At 46.7% G+C, this 21,218-nt stretch overlaps 1 protein-coding gene across 2 annotated transcripts in view; it reads right to left on the reverse strand.

Moving 5' to 3' along the window:
• The window catches only part of MTUS2 (microtubule associated scaffold protein 2), a 368,115-nt gene that overhangs the window by 47,635 nt on the left and 299,262 nt on the right, over positions 1–21,218 (reverse strand). Inside the window, exons 1-2 of one of the 2 annotated variants that reach the window (XM_069601649.1) lie at positions 14,646–15,298; positions 2,460–2,526 (exon numbers count right to left, since the gene is read on the reverse strand). In XM_069601649.1, coding sequence (XP_069457750.1) covers positions 2,460–2,526; positions 14,646–14,699 — 121 coding nt within the window. In that variant the 5' untranslated portion in view covers positions 14,700–15,298. Of the gene's footprint in view, positions 1–2,459; positions 2,527–14,645; positions 15,299–21,218 lie in introns of those variants that run through there. The other variant, XM_069601648.1, reaches the window with a different exon arrangement.

Genomic DNA, 21,218 nt, shown 5'->3' on the forward strand with positions numbered 1-21,218 from the left:
CTGTTGAATGCAGGAGGGATTCTCTATGTCTGGGCAGTGCCTTGCCCAGGTGCCTGGGCTAGGTGAGGTAGAATAATATACCGGTCTTTGTCCCCTGGAGTTCCTAAAACCCTTCTGAATTCCTGGGTGACAGGACAGTCTCTCATATTTATAATGAGTCCTTCTGTGACTGAATTTATGCTAAGGAGGTGACTCCCTGAGGCACCTAGAGAGCCTCAGGACAGGCGGGTCACAGGACAGAGCAGGCCATCAGAGGGCTGCAGTTTCCAGGCCCCCTCACCAACCTCCAAGGAGAGGGGGCACTGGAGGATGGGTTATAAAAACTCTTGAACAACGGGATTCAGAGAGCTTCCAGGTTGGTGAACATAGCCAGGTGCCCTCTTCCCTTCAAAGGAACACCGCACAGGTCAAGACACCAGAATTCATGACTTCACAGTTAGTGGCTGGTGCCCCCGCCCCCTTGTCTTTCCCCCACACAAATGCTGCCTCCACAGCGGCTCAGGGACTCACAGCTAAAGCGCCCTCTGGAGCCGAATGCGGGGCTGAATGGCCTTCCTTTCCCCACACCCCATGGCTTTTTCACTCGGCAGGTGAATTCTGGTGCTCCTCTTGGCACTAATGCAGAAATCAAAGAAGACAAAGCCCCAGCGCGGTCCCTGAGGGGTTCCTGCTGCACTCAGAAGCTTCAGGAAAGCACAGAGGGTAAGACCACTGGGTTTGGTACATTTCACCCACTGGGTCGGGACGGACACCTGGATCTAACGTCTGCTCGGGGGAGCAGGCATCTTTTCCAAGAGGCACTCACCCCACAGTGGAAGAGTTTATCCTCCGTCTTCAGACTCAAGGTATTACACACCTCAGAGCTACGAGTCACCTTGCAGACTGCCCCGTCATCACTCTCTTCTTTAATCAAATCTCCTTGTGATGAAGGGGAACCCGCGGACACAGACATGAGCCAGCTCAGCCTGCCAGGACCTCGGTCATTTCCTCCATAGCTCAGGAACCATCCGAGAGCCCGACCATTGCATGAGAGAGACACGCGTGTGTGGACTGGGGCTTCACCGGAGTCCCTCACCAACACTGCCACTTCTGGTCCTGTGCGCCCATCCCTCCGGCGGGGGTGCCAGGTGTGGGCGCCGCACAGGTGAGGCTGGGGAGGGGCCATGACGTGAGGCCTTCCCCACAGGACTGCTCCCCTAGGAGGGGAGAAGAGGCCATGGCCGCCCTGTCTCGATGGCAGAGGAAGTGTAAACTCATGGTGAAGGAACAAAACACAAATTTTAAGGTAAAAATAATGGCTCAGATGGTGAAGAATCTGCCTGCAATGCAGGAGACTTGGGATTGATCCCTGGGTGGGGAAGATCCCCTGGAGAAGGAATTGGCAACCCACTCGGGGATTCTTGCTGGAGAATCCCATAGACAGAGGAGCCTGGTGGGCTACAGTCCATGGGGTTGCGAAGAGTCAGACACGACTGAAGCAGCTAACACTTTCACTTCTGAAAAGGAAGGGTGGGCGAAACTGGAAATCATGACCCCATCCACCATGCGTCCTGGGAGCCCGTGTTCTCCAGGGAAGTCTGGCCTCCACACTCGGTGCCTCACGGCTGACCCCAAAACAGGTGCCACCCACCTAGGATGGATGGGCCTGTTCAAGGGCCTTGCTGGCGGAGGAGGCCACACCTGCACAGGTGGGCCGCCCCCAGGACCACACTGGATGGAGGAGAGTTGCTCCTCGTAAAGAGAAGAGCATGCCGAGGGGACTAGGTCATGTTCATGTCACCTCTGCTGGAGTAAAGGATCCCAAGAACAGAATGGGATCAAGTAATCGGAACGTGGCAGATCCTTGGTCTGACCTACGGCCAAGAGTGAAAGTCTATGACGGAAGATATCCCAGGGTCTAGGGGTCATCCCGTCAAGGTCTCCTGTGGTTCAGCCAGAATGACACCATCCTATCGGCCAAAGAGGAGGAGTTTCGAGATGAACCCTAGCATTGTTACAGCCATCCAGATTCACATCCCAGAACACAGAATGCTTCACGGCGGGGTGAACAACGGCAGAAGCATCTTACCGGGAGCGCTCCAGCTACCCACCAGAGCTGAGCTGCTTCTAGGAGCTGTGCCTTCCCCCGGGCAGAGGGAGGGGTCACACGGGGGGTGCGTGTCACCCCACACACGGCAGATGCAGAGATGCGCTGCCATCTGTGAGAAGCGGAGTCAAGCCTGATTAGTTCCACTGTGAACTGTTAGCAAGCTGCCTTTGTGACAACAGAGATGCTGCAGAGAAATCAATGCCCCGCCCCCAAGACTACAAGAACCCACCACTGCTCTGGGGAAGATGCTCCCATCTGTCCAGGCAGGTCTGCTTTGGTTATTACTCGAGACACAACTGCTTTTGTTACACGTTCACATACCAGGAAAAAGACACCCTCTTCCCGTTCCTCATGCCAAGGCCCCACTTACCAACTTCATCCCTGATGTTTGCAAGCTCGATTGACAGCTCTTTCTCTTTCACAAGGGCACTTTCACTCTGAAAAAACAAAATGGACACCAAGATTCCCCTTGTTTGAGGCTGGATAAGGACTTTCACGTGTTTAATTAATGAATCACATTAAGCAAATATTTATAAGTCGAGTCCTTAAGGAGATAATTTTCTCATTAGATAAGCATATACAAAACTTACAAAGCCAAGTATGATTCATTCATTTGTACCACATTCAAATCACAAAGCTTGTCATATAATATTAATAATACCCTATAGTTGCACTTTTCTCTATATTCTGCTCTGTGGGTATCAACCTACAGTAATTCTCTGCATGTCAACACATTAATCTACTGTTATATATTATTTTACATTTTTAATTACTGTCACTATTAACGAGATTTTTGACCATGAAAATGCCAATGCCATAGCTCTCTGAGAGACAGATGTTTATTTTACCAAGTCTCCTTAAACTTACCCTTTCGTCCATACATGCACGGCCAGCTCATGAACCCTGAACAGGAAACCTATACGAAACATTTCTCTTTGTCATAAGATCAACACCAAAATTAGAGGTTTCCAAGTATTTTGTTCCACTCTCTGCATTGGTAGAAGAAGAGGAAACCTCCCACTCGAAGTATTATTTACTGCAAAGAATGCCATTTACTAAATGACTGCTTACTTGTTTTCAAATCAAATTCCTACTAGGACATAAAACAGAGGAGCAGTTGAAGATATGAGTCAGCATCAAGACTTACATTTGTTATGATTTTATTATTAATAATAACTAGGAAAGATGTAAATTCTCTTCCAGTGAGAGATGCCAAAAATACAGGCCTTCAAGGAAAGTTTCTTTCACTCTGTAGAATGCACACCCAAGGCAAACATTTCCCAAGAGGAAATTTTGGCTAAAATGGGTACCAAATATCTAGCACAGATATCATCAAGGCTGCGTGAACACTCTTTCTTTCATAACCTCCTCTGACTTTGATGTCAGCACCTCCAGACAATCTGGGCTGAACGAGAATAGACAGTCGTCACGACTGTGTCCCTGTGTCTCCTGCATTTAGACCCTGGTGACATGTGAGCTACTCTGGGCCCATGACAGGGTCTCGGATCGTACAAAGGGCATGTGCTGAGCAATACCAGAATTTCATGCCAAAATAAAACTATTTACATCATAAGCTGAGAGCTATTTTAGTCACGAGCATTAACAGTGATTAAGTCACAGTTCTCTTGAAACTAATGCAGCAACGATATACCCTTTGGGGGACACTGGACCCCATCTTAGTCATGAAGCTCCCGCCTCCCACCCCAGCCTGCAGCATCCCTGCCCTCCCGGAATTTGAAGGCAGGAGACCACCTCTGAGAGCGCATATCCTTCCAGTGCCACGCCCACTGCACAGGGTTATCCTGATGGTTAAATAAATTAACACAGGAGAAGCAGTCAGAACAATGCCTGGCACTTATACCCTCTATACAAAGTGTTACTTGTTATTACAACTCTGCCGTTTCCTTTGATTTTATGTGCAACTGGATGACATCCTACAGATAAGAGGTGCTTTTCCATATTGAATATCTGAATGTGTTCAGAATTTGCATTTATCTCTTTTCTCTCTCTTTTTTTTTAAAGCACCTTCCTGGCTCCGTTGTGATTCTACTCTAAGTTCAAAGACTAGAGAATACAACACAGGGAAAATGTCTAATCAGACTGATCACAGGGACAGGTCCTTGTTCGAACATCAGCAGAATACAGCCAGCTGACTTGTTACTACAAATTAAGAGAGCCTGATATTCCAGAGAGGGTAAACTTCAGTATTTACCCTAAAATAATCTCAAACTACTGAAAAAACTAACTTGTTTCTGCTCCTCCAATATCTCCAAAATCGCTTCAGTCATGTCCAACTCTGTGACCCCATGGACTGTAGCCTGCAGGCTCCTCTGTCCATGGGATTTTCTAGGCAAGAATACTGGAGTGGGTTGCCATTTCCTTCTCCAGGAGAACTTCCCAACTGAGGGATCAAACCTGAATCTTCTATGTCTCCTGCATCAGCAGGCAGGTTCTCTATCACTAGCGCCACCTGGGAAAGAGACATTTTGAATTATATCCCTGGTAGCTCAGCTGGTAAAGAATCTGCCTGCAATGTGGGAGACCTGGGTTCTATCCCTGGCTTGGGAAGATCCCCTGAAGAAGGGAACAGCTACCCACTCCAGTATTCTGGCCAGGAGAAGAATTCCATGGACTGTATAGTCCATGGGGTCGCAAACAGTTGGACACAACTGAGCAACTTTCACTTCACATCCTCAATTTGAAGCACAGTCAGAGAATTGAAATACTAACCTTATCAGAACAGAAATAGCATCACTCACGATTCACTCTTGAGCTGCTGAGAGCTGCAAAGACTTAGTTGAGGTTGCAAACGGAACAACCAGAACCTAACACAAAATCCATAAGCCAACTCTGACTGCTAATCCAAAGCCAAGGTTTCCCTAGCTCCTGCCTCAGCCCTGGGATGAAGCCCTGGGTGGATGGTACCCATACGTGGATATCCCGCATCACCAGCCATCACACCCCACTTTCCAGCCATGGAAGCCTCAGGGATATGGGAAAGGAGGGGCTTGAAGGTCCAGGGAGAACAGGCCTCAGGTAGAGACGGTGCTGATGATGTGGGTGAAGACCCTCAGACTGGAGTCACTTGGATGAATGACACTGACATGTGTGGTCAGGCCTGCTCCACCTATCTTTGCTTGAGGAGAAATGCAAATGAGGGAGCGAAAGAGAAGAAGGAAGAGCAGAAAGAGAGGAGGTGGGAAAGGAAAAGAGATGCAGGGCAAACGGGAGGGAAGGCGGTGAGATGAGAGACTTGCACCCTCTCCATTCTGGGAAGCAAAGATGAGGGTGATCAATGAGGATCCATCCTGCCCTCATGCCCAACCTTCTGCAAAGACAGATGACAAAACCAATGGTCTCAAACTCATCAAACAGCTCATCAAGGAAGTGTCAGCTGCCAAAGAGAAGCAACAAATCTGATGGCTAAAAAGTCAAGGGAAATAACTAAACTCGGGTAAGGTGTGCTAATTGTGTGTCTGCTCATTCGGGTCTGACTCTTTGGAACCCATGGACTGTAGCCCGCCAGGCTCCTCTGTCCATGGGATCTCCTAGGCAAGAATACTCGAGTAGGTTGCCATTTCCTTCTCCAGAGGGATCTTCCCAATGCAGGGATGGAACCTGCATCTCCCGCGTCGTCTGCATTGGCAGGCAGATTCTTTACCACTGAGCCACCTGGAAAGCCCATGCTGATTACTACATCAACATTAACACTGACCTTGATCAAACACTGGAGATCAAACCAGTCAATCCTAAAGAAAATCAGTCCTGAATGTTCATTGGGAGGACTGATGCTGAAGCTAAAACTCCAATACTCTGGCCACCTGATTGGAAGAACTGACTCCTTGGAAAAGACCCTGATACTGAGAAAGATCAAAGGCAGGAGAAGGGGATGACAGAGGATGAGATGGTTAGATGGCATCACTGACTCGATGGACGTGAGTTTGAGCAAACTCTGGGAGTTGGTGATGGACAGGGAAGCCTGGCGTGCTGAAGTCCATGGGGTCACAGCCGCACATGACTATGCGACTGAACTGAACTGACCAAACACTTCCTAGACACCAGGCACAGCGCAGGGCAAGCCTTTTGCTCACTTACTCCTCCAAACATGGTCAACCGGCTCCATGGTTTATTTTCCACTCAGGAGGACAAAATTGAGGCTCCATGGTTAGGAAATCAGCCAAGTAACATGCACAACTACCCAGGAAGTGGGGAAGTGGGAGGTTCAAGCCAAGGTCTACACTCTTCATCAAACACGAACATAAGAAGATTCTCCCCCCAGCCCACATTATAAAGACCCAGTGTTGACACCCAAATCACACTGATCCTCAGCTTGGATCCAACCACAAGGTACCAGCAAGCCTTCTACATCTAACTGGAGGACAGGCACTGCCAGACCCGATGACTCTGCTTCACCGAAAGCATTCCCTGGCTACATTCACATCCCACCCACCCCTGCCCTCCTTGGTGTGGATCTGCGGGTTGCACTTCAGTTCATTTCCATTCCAGCCTACATGGGGCTGTAACTCCTGATAGGGTAGCTGTTTAGCTTTTCCTGGTCAGCTTTCTCTGACCCTTTCCAACCGCCTCCCCACGTGTCCCTGCTGAAGACGCTGGCGCAGCTCTGCTCCAGGGGGCCGGCCAGAGCAGTCTAGCTGCAGCCCTTCTTCCCTAAGTGCCTGTTTTTGAAATGACATCAACTCTTCTAATTTATGAATTCTCTGCATCAATTAAGTTCCTCTTGGTTTTCTTCGAGCCAAAGCAGAATGACGTGATGGAATGAGTCAACAGCTTGGACTCCGGGGACACTGCTCCTCAGGCAAGATGAGAATTTCCACTCTCCACTCCCTGCCTCGTAGAGTCACCCTCACCCTTCGTGGCTCAGCAGAGCCCAGCATGGCCTGAAGTTCTGCTGAGTGGGAGTGAGGCCGCCCAGATGGTTCCCTTGGAAAGACTCTCACACACCATCCTCCTTACCCCCATCTTCCACCCTAAGCCAGATCCGGGGTGATGACACAGCGGATGGCTGAAATATGAGCAAGGTCTCCTCGACGGGCCAGCGTTAGATTAGTGCTTCCCTACATGGGGACTGAGTGGAAAATTCCTCACTGGTGCCAAGCACATGAGCCCCTGCTTTCACTCCAACAGGCTAAAAATAGAGCTCAGTATTAGGCATCCAAGCTATCCTAATGATACAGTCCAGAAATCGCCAAGTCCAAGAAGGTTGTTCCTCTAAAACGACCGTTTACTCCAGGATGGGCTTAACTGGAAAGGGGACGCCTACAGAACTTTCGTCCTGGTCCCATGGCAGGAGTGTGTCTTTTTAGCTGCCTCTGTGAATCGGCATGTCTCCTTGGCACTCCGAGTCCTCTTGTGCCCCCTGCATGGCCCGCTGCACCCGCAGACAGAATCCCAGAGGCTCCCCACCATGAACATCTCAGGCTCCCCGCCACCTCTCGCCCTACCAGTCTGCTACAGGGAAGCCCAGTTTCTCCTTAGCCATGGCGCTGCAAACTCTTGGGGAACACTGCCCTCGATCTGCCCTGGTTACAGAAGCCTGGCAAAGTATACAACCTGCTCATCACTCTGTGAACTCCAAGCAACTGAATGTGCGGCCAAGCCCCAAGCAAGCCTGCCACACTCTTTTATCCTAACATGCCTGCTCAACCAGGGCTGTCTGTTTAGGCGGCTAGTGCCACCTATGTGAAACTGGGGATGACAGGAAGTGAAAAAGCCCGTTCTTGTTGGTTAGCATCAGCCATGTGACCCTCCCTTGGGCATCAGCCACCTAAGCCCCTCCCCCTACAGAACAGCCTGGTTTTTATTACAATTGAATATATGTGTTTTGAATGATCATCGATATATAAAAGGTTGAGTGAATCTGAGGAGTTTTCACCCCAACTGATCCAGAAGCAGGAAATGTATCCAACATGACTCATATTTGCTGCTAAGTCGCTTCAGTCGTGTCCGACTCTGTGCGACCCCATAGACGGCAGCCCACCAGGCTCCCCTGTCCCTGGGATTCTCCAGGCAAGAGCATTGGAGTGGGTTGCCATTGCCTTCTCCGTGACACATATTTACTGACTGCCTATTATGTAGCATGCTCTCCTGATGGCTCAGGGTTAAAGAACCCTCCTGTCAATGCAGGAGATGCAGGAGACTTAGGTTCGATCCCTGGGTCGGGAAGATCCCTTGGAGAAGGAAACGGCAACTCACTCCAGTCTTCTTGCCTGGAGAATTCCATGGACAGAGGAGCCTGGCGGGCTACAGTCCACGGGGTCACAAAGAGCTGGACGACAGAGCACACATATACACCACTGGCAGGCAGACAAGCCAGGCAGGATATTTCTGCCTTCAAGAAGCTGAGGAGTCTCCCGAAGAGTCAGTAAACAAACAAGTAATTACAAAACAACACAATAAAACTCAACTAGGCAGGGCCAGCCTGGGGGCTTCCTGAGACCAGAGGATGGGTAAGCAGGGGGCTAGGAAGGGAGCGCCCCAGGCAAAGGTCAGGAGGGCCAGTGACACAGAACTGCACTTGGGCTATTTCTGGGAATCCCTGTCACCCCATCAGATGGGCCCTTCTTGCCAAATCTGCCTCTGGTCGGCAACTCTCCTGGAAAGAATGCTTGACCAGCTATAAGCCTGCTGATGAAAACTTCATAAAATTCACTGTAGTTCTAAGTGTTTTTGTCAGCTTCCTCTTCCCCACCTAATATTTTTTTAAAGGACATATGTATGTACATTTAAAATATATATGTTGTTCAGTCACTCAGTTATGGGCACGCAGTCCATGGACAGGCTTCCCTGTCTGGACTTTGCTCAAACTCATGTCCATTGAGTCAGTGATGTCATCATATACATGCATGTATGTATATGCATATATATATGTATACATATATATTTAAGTTTAAAGATGCCCAGCTAAACTTCCTTATCTTTTTAGCCTGCTCTGAAATCAGTGTAGATCAGGAAAATTTGATCACCTGAGCTGGGCCCCTTTTTCCCAGGCTATACAAAAGAGCCTTAACAAGGAGTTAAATTTTAAAAACCTATAGCATTCTGGTATTTGAGGAAACATCCAGATCCTTTTTATTGTGAATTTTCAAAACCCAAAGTGATATACCTACACACGTAATTACAAAGAGCTTAAAGGAATTTTTTTTTATTCTTCCAAAAAACAATATTGCTTCTCACCCATGAGGGTTTAATTCCACATGGTAAAATTTTGTCTTAATAGGGAAATATTTTCTTTTTTATTTCAAAGCAAACCAGCCACCAGGTGACGTCAGCAGAAAACGCTAAGTCTTCAGTGTTGCTTTCATACTGCCTTTGGTGAATACAGCATTCATTTTCAATATTAATATTGTGAAGATGGGCCAGATCCATAATATAGCACTGTGGAAAGTTCCTTTGGGAAGTGGACTGACCTTTTATTCATTTCCGTTATTATGGCTTTAAGGGAACACTGATGCCATGCTTTGACTTAATCAATAAGTACTATTTCTTTCACATATAATTAGCACAGACCACTGTATCTAATGTCTGCTTTTCTACTTGGAAATGAAATTTAATACAGACCAGCCGAAGGGAAAGCATCATTCACGTTTAATATTCTTAAATACATGTCAGTGTCTACTCGTGTGGAAAATGAGCAAGGCCGTATCTGGTTTCACAAGAAATCAGATGAAATTTCAAGATGCATCATTCCAGCCTTTGCCCTTGTGCATGTTGGGGTGTTGGGCTTCCGAGGTGGCTCAGTGCAGGAGACACAGGAGATGCTAATTTGATCCCTGGGTCAGGAAGATCCCCTGGAGGAGGAAATGGCACTGCACTCTAGTATTCTTGCCTGGGAAATTCCATGGACAGAGGAGACTGGCAGGCTACAATCCATGGGGTCAAAAAGAGTCGGCCATGACTGAGCATGCATGCATGCTGGGGCATCGGTAGCTGGGAAACTTCTAGCTTACCTAAGAGGCTGCAGCTAACAGGGGGGTGTCAGCCCACATGTGGATTACCAAGGAGCAGTTAGGAGGGACAAAGACTCAGGGGCCCCAAGGACAAGGACGTGAACTCAGAGGAGTAAGGCTGGAAACTTCTGGATTCCAGAGCAAGCAGAGGGAAGGAAAACTAGCCAGAACCATGATTTTTTTCATCCATTTATGACTCACGGAAGAAGTCTCTTGGCCTTTCTGGATTCTATCTTCTTTTAATGACCTTCCCAAATTTATTACTGTCCCATCACCTGAGCGTAGCTGGGAGAAGCAGTGAGGTGCCTTCCCCTAATTCACACCCCTCCCAAGAATTTAGAGAAAAGGTAAGTTAGATTAGCCTCTGAGATGACAATCAACACAGAAAACATTGGGGCAGAGATATGCAAAAAGTGAAAGTTAAGTCGCTCAGTCGTGTCTTTGCAACCCCATGGACTGTAGCCCACCAGGCTCCTCCGTCCATGGGATTCTCCAGGCAAGAATACTGGAGTGGGTTGCCATTTCCTTCTCCAGGGGATCTTCCCAACCCAGGGATCGAACCCAGGTCTCCCACATTAGAGGCAGACGCTTTAACCTCTGAGCCACCAGGGAAGTCCCATATGGGGCTTTGAGATATGCAAAGTAAGCCCTACAGGGACAGGACTGTATCTGAAGCAGCAGGAGAGGGGTGGGCTGGGGCAGGGGTATATGTAGTAGAAGAAGCTAAGCTATGGCAGCCTGGAAGAGGCGGTCACCAGGGCCAGTGACAGTCACACGTCACACAGCCTCCCGCGTAATCTTAGGCTGGGGGTAATGGGACCTGAGGGCGCTGGATGCCTAAGTAACATACCTTGTTGGCTCAGACTCCATCTTCATCAACTACCTCTTATGAAGCTAGACTTTGACTCTAAAAAGAAATCACCTGGTTAATCAGGCGTGTAATCATTCATTTGCTTGTCAGTTACAGTTCTTATCTTTAAAAAATGGGCTGGCATTCTAATTGTACATCTAGTTGATTTCTCTTAGTAACTCAACATTTCTAAGAAGGACCAGCTCTGGGAGGTGACCGTATGTGCAGAGTTGCTGGCTTCAGCCTGGACCACACTGAATACACTGGTGGACGGACTCCTGGGGGTCCATCTGGGCATCCCAGGGGGCTTCATGGGTCATAACTTTCCCTTCCAGATACCTGCGGAATGAGTCTCTCTACAGACTGGCTTCCTGCTCAAATCCCAACAAGGATCCCTATCTCTTCTTAACTCAAGTTAAAAATCAGCCTGGGTTTCAGCCTGGTAAACATTCCCCAAACTCCCTGTGAGCTTGTGTGTACCAATATTGCCTCTCACCTTTCACCCACGTGAGCTAAAACATCTTTACTCCAGTTCCCTTTGCTTAGAGTTACCATCCTTCTCAAAACTCTACCCCATTTCTCAACATGCAAGTCGTGATCCACTTCTTCCAAGAAACCTTGCTTTTGATTCCAGCACTGATTTCTCCTTTCACTGGACTCCAGAAACAGGAATGGTAAGGACCACATAACTTGCACTTAACGATACTTCAGTCTTGCTCTACTGGTTTTATTGCCCTGTATGTGTTACTGCTGTCTGCCCCACTCGCATTTTCTCTGGAAAAGGTGGAAATACAACCAAATAACTGGTAAACTCTATAGGGCAGGCTGTGCCTTTTAAGAATTCTTCGCTAGTCGCCAAAATAACTGGGCACAGAGCAAACCAGCAAGAAATGCTGTTGATGCTTTTACTCGTGTTTTTAAACTTAAAATACTCAGGCGTGATCAACTTTTAAAACCCATTTGTTCATTTAACAAACTTTTCATGCATTTTATACTCTAGGCAAAATTCCATACTTCCTCCCAATAAATTAATGTTAAAGAATCATCTTAAGACTACTATTTCTTAGCCCACCTCTGCAATTGATTACCTAAAAGTCTCTTTAATTGTTTAAAGATGTTTCAGAACATCTTTACCTGCCCTAGGAGCAAACTGTCAAAGGCATTTTTGCTTTACAAACTAAAGTTTTCTATTTTGTATTTATACAGTGTATGGGTGGGGTGGGGGTGTTCCTTTCATTTTTTTAAGGCTTATTACGATGGACTAAGGGCTTCCCTCGTGACTTAGTGGCAAAGAATCCGCCTGCCAATGCAGGAAACACGGGTTCGATCCTTGGGTCACGTTGACCCCTGGGAGAAGGAAATGGCAACTCACTCCATCATTCTTGCCTGGGAAATCCCACGGACAGAGGAGTCTGGCGGGCTACAGTCCACAGGGTCACAAGAGTCAGACATGACTTAGAGACTAAACAAGAAGATGGGCTGAGTAATCAGAAACAACTCAACGACCATTTTATCAGGTCTGTTTCATGCTGATCCTGGGATTGTCAGAGCTGATGAACAGACTAAAGGATTTTATGGTGGAATTTAAACAATAAACTAATTGCCAGAGTTTGAGATTGGACTGGAATTCCATAACAGTTCTAGAAGTATCACGCCTGGCCCAACAGGTAACCACTGAATAAACTAACAATTCCGGCATACCATTTATGAAGTTATGCTGAAAGGTGGGTAACTAAATAAAACAAAATTTTTAATTAAGAATGGAAAGCCCTAATCCCTGAGATAAGCACCTATGGACATGACATCTATAAGACCTGCAATGGGCATATCATTCTAAAATATAGCAAAGATATAGCAAGAAATGTCACTGTAAGCTTAAGGAGAAAGTTGAAAATGCTGCGCAAGTTTTTAAGTTTTCATTAGGAAAGAATAACTTGCCTTAAGTGTGACGTTTCAAAGCTAAATCATTTGAAAGTCACTTAAACATCACACTGCTAAAGAGAAGAAACAGCATTTAATCATCTTTCTTAAAATCTCCAATTTAAAGACTGACACAGGGATAATATTTTTCAAGGATTTGATGTGAAACAAAAAAGGAGGATGGATTCACTTTAAAATACATTTTTTCGAAAAAGATTTTTCAGTTCAGTTCAGTTAATTTCAGTCGCATCCAACTCTTTGCGACCCCATGAATCGCAGCACACCAGGCCTCCCTGTCCATCACCAACTCCCAGAGTTCACTCAGACTCATGTCCATCGAGTCAGTGATGCCATCCAGCCATCTCATCCTCTGTCGTCCCCTTCTCCTCCTACCCCCAATCCCTCCCAGCATCAGGGTCTTTTCCAATGAGTCAACTCTTCTCATGAGGTAACCAGTTTTTATTTCTAAAACTTTTATATCAGAGCTTAGAAAAACGAACATTATAATACTTCTGTACATGTAGCAGACCCTTCCCTTCTATAATTATCACTGTTACAAGGCTTTCTTCAAAACCACTTGGTGACCGTTTCTCTTGAAAAAAGGGCCTAATTACTTCAATGTTGGACTGAAATGCAGAAAACTGAGTATAAATGCAGAATATTTCTATTCGTCTAAAGCACATAAATGTGTACATAAATATTTTAACTCAGTCATGGTGGCAAAAACCAATCCCACTGAGATAGTCATTTCTACTGGAAAAGAAGGAACAGGTGACTTTTAATGTATCAGTTTAATTTTCCCAGGTGCTGTATAACTCTACTTTGGGTCAGAGTTCACCCACAGAACTAGTAACCAATTTTTCCCAAGTGACCTCCTTCTAATGAGTTTTATATTAAGCCGTTTATTTCTCTTCACTTGGTCACATACTAGACCTCAAGCTATATAACTGACGCCCATAAGTAGAAAGGAGGCAATTTCATCCTCTCGCTAAATTCCATTTCATGCATCTTTGAGAAAGCCAAACATGTGTGATAATAAAACATATCACAGAGGCAAGAGTTCTTGCCAGCACATTTCTAGTCGTGAAATTAAAAGCATCTCCTAACCCCTTTACAAGCTCACAGTCAAATGTCAATAGCAAAGAAAGGCTTTGTGTTGGAACTGTCACCCAGCGCTTGCTCACACTCTGGTCTCCGTTCCCTGGATGTGGATTTCCCTTCCAGTGAAAACTGGAACACACCCTCAGACTCTCTGGCTCCTTAAATCTTCACCTCTGTGTTCTGCATCCCTACGTGATGCAGATGCGTACAGAGAGCAGAACTGGACTGGGGATGGTTGGGGGGAGGCTTGCATCTCTGACCTTAAGCACAGAAATTACAAGGATGGACGCTGTTTGTCACAGAGTGTGGCAAACTTTCAAAGTTAGCGGTTGGCCAAGAGAAACATGTCTAGCTCGTCTAAATTCCCCCTCCCCCCCCGCACCTGGAATGTCTCAGCTCTCGCAGGTACGTTAAAAGGCAGTCAGAATATTCCAAGGATTTCTTGGCAGTTTGGATTTCATGATGTTGGAGCAGAGCCCTCAACATTTCAGGAGAATGCAACAGTTACATCGGAGGCTGCAGAAAGACAATTATGTAAGACACTGCAGAGTAACACGGCTCCCGACTCAGCACGGGCAAGTATACTGCCGGCCAGGGCAGTATATCCTGTTCCACTCACAAGACAAGTGCACACACACACGCCATGGCGGGGGACAGAGACAGAGGCGGCTGGCTCTTTGGAAGGAGAGGGGAGGGGCGGGCGTGGGAGGCAAAGTACCGTCTTGTCCAGGCACTGAAGGCAGTTATAAGGCTTGCAGCAGCAGTGGCCCATCCCGGCAGGCTGGCTGGCAGGGGGACCCCCTTCATTCAGCGTGTCAGCGGGTAATCCCTAAGGCGAGGTGATGGCTCAGGAGAGAGGGGAGCGCCGCTGGGAGCTGTCACAACTTCCATGCGGTCCCCTTATTTCTCCTAATAACTTCAGGAATCCGGGAGCCGGAGGAAGGAGAGGAGGAGGAGGAGCGCAGGGCGGCCGCGTTAGGTTCCTGCTGCGGGGAGGCTGAGGGCGGGAGCCAGGGAGGGAGGGGACAGGCGGAGGGGAGGGTCACTTTGCCACTGGAGCCCTCCCCGTGAGGCGAGTCAATAGTCGCATAACAAGCAGGTACCGATGCCTCCCTCCTCCGGGAGGGGATCTCCAGTACGCCACCCCCACCTTCCCCCGTACGACGCAGACACGCCTGGAGAGGACGCAGGAAACACAAAAGAGCCGGGCGTCCAGGGATGCTCCGGGCTGAGGACGGCGCAGAGGGCTGGCAGAGACGCGGCTCTGCTCCAATACTGGCTTTCTGTGTTCCCTGAGAATTAAAAATATTTTTCAACGCGATGTAGATGGCCTTTCCTCCCTGCAACCCTCCTCTCAGGGCATTGTTGCCTGGCCAGGAACCACCCCATCGCTCCCTTTCAAATGTGTGTGCCAAGAACAGTTTCTGCCTCATTGGAGGAAATCTTTATATTTGAAATATAATTGTGAAATCACTTGTCTGGGCTGACAGTCACAAACTGTTCAAGTGGCTTAAGTAATTAAAATTGGGGTGTGGTGCAGACACATTTCCTGGGCATATCAGCATAAAAGTCTTAGAGGACTTGCTCTTTCTGGACAATCTGCAAGGGCAATCCACAATTTTTCAAGCAGCTGAAAATCAAAAAGGGAAGGGGATGGAAGTGAAGTATTTTTTTTCTTAAATTTCAAAAGAGACATGATATTTTAAAAATATGTTTGTGTAATCCTTAAAGTAAGAGATTCATATATTTATAAAATTAACTTTAGACTTCCTGATACCTCAAAGGACCAATCCTGAAATTTGCCATCTGCAGAAATATACAATTACATTTTTGCTCATCAAATCTGCTTAAGACAGGAAGCAGAAAACAGTTAAAATTAGATAATTTTACTAACTTGAGGTTTTCCAAGAAGATTTTAACTAAGTAGCACAGGCTATTTAGATTTGCTTGTAGAGAGATCAAGGATATCCAGTGATTAAATAACAGACGAGAATGTTTGCCCTAAACTTGAAAGAGTAAGTTCAAATCTTTAACACTAACAAGTAAACTGACGTAATTCTTTTGGCTGTTTATATTAAGATTTTAAATGTATATACACTTTGACCGAACAGACTGCCTTCTATTCAACAATGACACACACATATATAAGTTGGAGCAGACGCCTGAGAGTCCCTTGGTCAGCAAGGAGATCAAACCAGTCGATCTTAAAGGAAAGCAACCCTGAATATTCACTGGAAGGACTGATGCTGAAGCTCCAACACTTTGACCACCTGATGAAAAGAGCTGACTCACTGGAAAAGACTCTGATGCTGAGAAAGACTGAAGGCCAAAGGAGAAGGCCGCAGCAGAGGATAAGATGGTTAGATAGCTTCACTGACTCAATGGACATGAGTTTGACCAAACTCTGGAAGATAGTAAAAGACAGAGGAGCCTGGCATGCTGCAGTTCATGGGGTTGCAAAGAGTCAGACACAACCAAGTGACTGAACAACAACAAATATACAAGAGTATATGCAGAGGATATCCAGCACCTAGCCATTGTATGGAGCTGTGACACACTGCTGCATGAGGTAATACTTTTATAAACTGCAAAGCAAAACTATACACACATATGCATTTGTACAATATATGTCTACAATGAAGTACAATAAAGCCACTGGAAAAAATGCCATTCATCCAACAGCAGTTGGTGCTTGGGGAATGGAATAGGAGTGAGGGATGGAATTTCCACTGTTCACCATCTTGCCAGCATCTATTCCCCTGATTGTTTTCAGACAAAGTGTATCAGGAGAAGGCAGTGACCACTGCCTGGCTCTGTGACGTCAGGAGGTACAGAGCTGCTGCCCTCTCACACAGGCCTGGGCTTCCCACGTGGCGCTAGTGGTAAAGAACCTGCCTGCAAATGCAGGAGACATAAGGGCTGCTGCTAAGTCACTTCAGTCGTGTCCGACTCTGTGCGACCCCATAGACAGCAGCCCACCAGGCTCCCCCGTCTCTGGGATTTTCCAGGCAAGAACACTGGAGTGGGTTGCCATTTCCTTCTCCAATGCAGGAAAGTGAAAAGTGAAAGGGAAGTCGGTCAGTCGTGTCCGACTCTTCGCGACCCCATGGACCACAGCCTACCAGGGTCCTCTGTCCATGGGATTTTTCAGGCAAGAGTACTGGAGTGGGGTGCCATCGCCTTCTCCAGACATAAGAGACACATGTTCAATCCCTGGGTCGGGAAGATCCCCTGGAGAAGGGCATGGCAACCCACTCCAGTATTCTTGCCTGGAGAATCCCATGGACAGAGTGAAAGCAGTCAGTCAAAAAAGGCAGATGCTGTATGATTCCACTTATATGAGGTAGCCAGAGTTGTCAAATTCATAGAGACAAAAAGTAGAGTGGTGGTTGCCAGGGGCTGGGGGAGGGGGGAATGGGGACAGAGTATCAGTTTTCCGAGATGGAAAGAGTTCCAGAGATCGGTTATACCATAATGTGACAGTACCAAATGCCACTAAACCGTACGCTTAAAAGATTAAAATGGTAACTGTCATGTGCATTTTACCAAAATTAAAAATAAGAAAAGTGGTGGCCTGCATTCCCCCAGGTGTAGCCAGTCCTTGCACAATTGGTATCTGATCAAGTGAAGACAGAGCAAAGCCTCTATTGCGGGCAGAGAAGCAGGACAAGGAGGTTCCGAGAAGCCGACTGTCTCTCCACAGCCACGTGCAGAAGGCTTTCTTCAGGCAGAATTGTCTTTCTGCACCCGAGGAAATGGTTTCCATCTAGATGAGGATTTAGATCGCACTGTCCTAGAAAATGATGGCTTGTTCTTGTGCGAGGTCTGAGGGTGCTTACTCCAGCAGTGCCCATAGGAGACAAGGAAGAGAGGGGAGGCTGCCCCAAAGAAAGATGGATTCAGCTTCTCTTCTTGGCGCACAGAGGATGCCAAGGGGCCGGGGACTGGCTTTGCTCAAATGGCACATGTGATGAGGTCTCAGAGCAAATAACCCAGCTTTTGAGAAACGTACCAGTGTCCTAGAGTTACACCATGTTTATTCTTTTAGAAGGTAAAAAAATTTGTAAACATACTCAAAAACAGAGGGATAAATACAAAGAACTTTCCTCTATCCATTTCCAGGTTCAACAGTTACCAAGATTTTGGCACACTGGTTTATTGATCCCTTTTTAAAATGTTTTTATATATCTGTCACCCAGATTCAGTCAAAATGTATCAAAATTTAAAACTTTATTTTCACTTGTCCCTTTCCTTTCTTTCTTTTTGGTTAAGGAACTTTAAAGCCAAGCCCTACATACTTTAGTATGCACTGCTGAAAATTCTGAGCATTTTTACAAACCACAATGCTGTTAAAATCCCAAACAAAATGGACAATATTTCTTTGTCATCCAATGCCGAGTCTCCTACAACATTTTCCTGGTTTCTGGAGGAAAGTTCTTTTACAGCTGGTTTTCTTGAATCAGGCTGAAACTAGGTCTGCATGTTGTATTAGGTGTTAAATCTCTTCGCCTCTGGTACTGACAGCCGTGCCTTCCCTCCCCTTCCTTTCTCCCCCCACCCCACCCTGCCATTGATTTGTTCAGAAACTGGGTTGCTCGGCTCATAGACTGTCCCACATTCTGGACTTGCCAGTGTGCTTCCTTTGTCATTTTCTTTGTTCCTACAACCCTGTCAATAAAATTTAGTTTGTGAGACTGAGTGAGATTCCGGGCAACAATACCTCAGACGTGACCTCGTGGGCATCATCCTGTATCCCATCGGGAAGCACACAGGGAGTTCCACCTTTGGTGATGCTACAGTATAGACGTGATGGCTTCATCTCCTCCATCACAAAGTGTCCCATCACTGGCTCATCTGACAGTCCCATTTGTTACTGATTATTACTGGAATCAGTGATTTCACTGGGCGTTACAACATGATGTTGTGATTCAACCACCCTTTTATATTTATTAGGTAGAATTTTTCTATAAGAGAAGATTTTTTTTTCATCAACCAGGGTGATTTCAATTCCCAGCAATACAGGTTGTCCAGGAAAGACTGGATAAATGCTCACAAAAATGCCAATTTTCTGAATGAAGACTTGGGGTCCTAATGGTACCCAATGAGGTTATTTGCTTTCTCTCACTTTTTCAAAGCATCATGATAAACTCCTAGTTTTATGTTAACATACACAATGTGTTTTAATCGAGTATCCTTTTTAGATGCTCAGTTGATGCTCATCTCTGACCAATGGGAGCACCTTCTTATTGGCCCCTGTGTCCTTTGGACACAACTCATTTGTCCCCCTTCTCCGCTTTCTGACACAGTTCTGTATCCTGCTGCTGCTGCTAAGTCGCTTCAGTCGTGTCCGACTCTGTGCGACCCCATAGACAGCAGCCCACCAGGCTCCCCCGTCCCTGGGATTCTCCAGGCAAGAACACTGGAGTGGGTTGCCATTTCCTTCTCCAGTGCATGAAAGGGAAAAGAGAAGGGGAAGTCGCTCAGTCATGTCCGACTCTTAGTGACCCCATGGACTTGCAGCCTACCAGGCTCCTCCACCCATGGGATTTCCCAGGCAAGAGTACTGGAGTGGGGTGTCATTGCCTTTTCCTAGGCTCATCTAAAAATCTTAGTGATTTCCTGCTACAGACCTGGGACCGGCCATCCCTCCCCTCAGGCGCCCTGGTTCCTTCTAGCTGGGGATGGGAATTACATGTCACAATCTGGTGATGCCTGTTGTCTTTTGAGGCTGAGATTTTCCTGGAAGGAAATGGTCTTCCCCACAGATAAAACGTGCCTGGAAGAAGTCACTGAAGAAATCAGGACGGGGTCCTAGAACAGGATGACACAATGACAACTCCTTCTCCCGGGGCCTTTATATGCGAAAAAATGCTCAGTGAAACTCACTTTGGAGGAGATAAACTGGACTATACAGCATGGCCAAGCCAAAGGCTGACATAAGAATTTTCTAGAGTTCCCCTAGTGCATGGATATCTGAAAAAGAGGTTGAATTTCTTGAAGGCATACAGAATAAGGGGTTAGACTATTGTAATGTGGCACAGCAGGAAGCTGTGACCTCGCAGGCTGATGTCGCAGAAATCTGGGACATTTTGATTACTAATATTTAAAAAAGTTTGAGGACTTTCTTGGTGGCTCAGTGGTAAAGAATCCATCTGCCAATGCTGGAGACACGGGTTCGATCCCTGATCTAGGAAGATCCCAAGTGCCTCAGAGCAACTAAGCCTGTACCACAACTACTGAACCTGTGCTCTAGAGCCCGGGGGCCGCAGCTACTGAGCCTACACACCCCAGAGCCTGTGCTCCACAACAAGAGAAGCCACCCCAGTAAGAAGCCCGAGGGCCATAGCTAGAGAGTGGGCCCTGCTCACCACAGAGAAAGAGCCCAGACAGCAACGAAGACCCAGCACAGCCCAAAATAAATACGTAAAATTAAAATTGTAGATCCTATCATTTTCTTAAAATATAAAAAAGCTTGAGATGGTTTTTATCCCTGGGATTTTTGCCACGGGAGTAAGGAACAAACATTTAGAAAGGTTACAGAAAGGTCTACTGAGATACCTCTTTAGAGAAAACCTCACAAACACTCAATGTTTTACAGCAGTAACTAATGACGAACATTAACTGATCATTAGCAGATGCCAGGCACCGTGCTTGCATGCGAAGAGCTCATGTAACAGGGCAATGTGAAGGCAATGTGAAACAAGCCCCAATATTGTCTTCATTTTGCAGATGAGAAAATGACGCTCAGAGACTGTACATCCGGTCAAGTGTACCTAAGGCTGCGAAATGACGAAGCAGGGTCTTGAACGCAGATCTGACTCCAAAGCCATGTCTTTACCACTAGGCTTTTCTCTGTAAGGCTTACACAATTAGAAGTTTGTGTTATAATATGGATAAGGGATGTAGGTATATGTGTGCTCAGTCGTGTCTGACTCTTTGCAACCCCATGGACTATAGCTTGTCAGCCTCCTCTGTCCATGGGATTTTTGCAGGCAAGAATACCGGAGTGGGTTGCCATGCCCTTCTCCAGGAGATCTTCCCGACGCAGGGATAGAACCCATGTCTCCTGTGTCTTCTGCACTGCAGGCGGATTCTTTACCCACTGAGGCATCAGGGAAGCCCGAGATTTCATTTGTTTTATAATCTAGATAAGGCATGTGGGTATACAAAAACATAAAAGGAAATTCAAACACATTTATAAAGTAGCTCCACATTTTCAGAACTTGGATCAAAAGCCTCTACTGTACTTTATTTTTTTTCAAGGAACATTCACAAACTTACGTACAAATAA

The sequence above is a fragment of the Ovis canadensis genome, chromosome 10 (assembly GCF_042477335.2).
Source record: "Ovis canadensis isolate MfBH-ARS-UI-01 breed Bighorn chromosome 10, ARS-UI_OviCan_v2, whole genome shotgun sequence".
In the NCBI taxonomy this organism is placed as follows: Eukaryota; Metazoa; Chordata; class Mammalia; order Artiodactyla; family Bovidae; genus Ovis; species Ovis canadensis.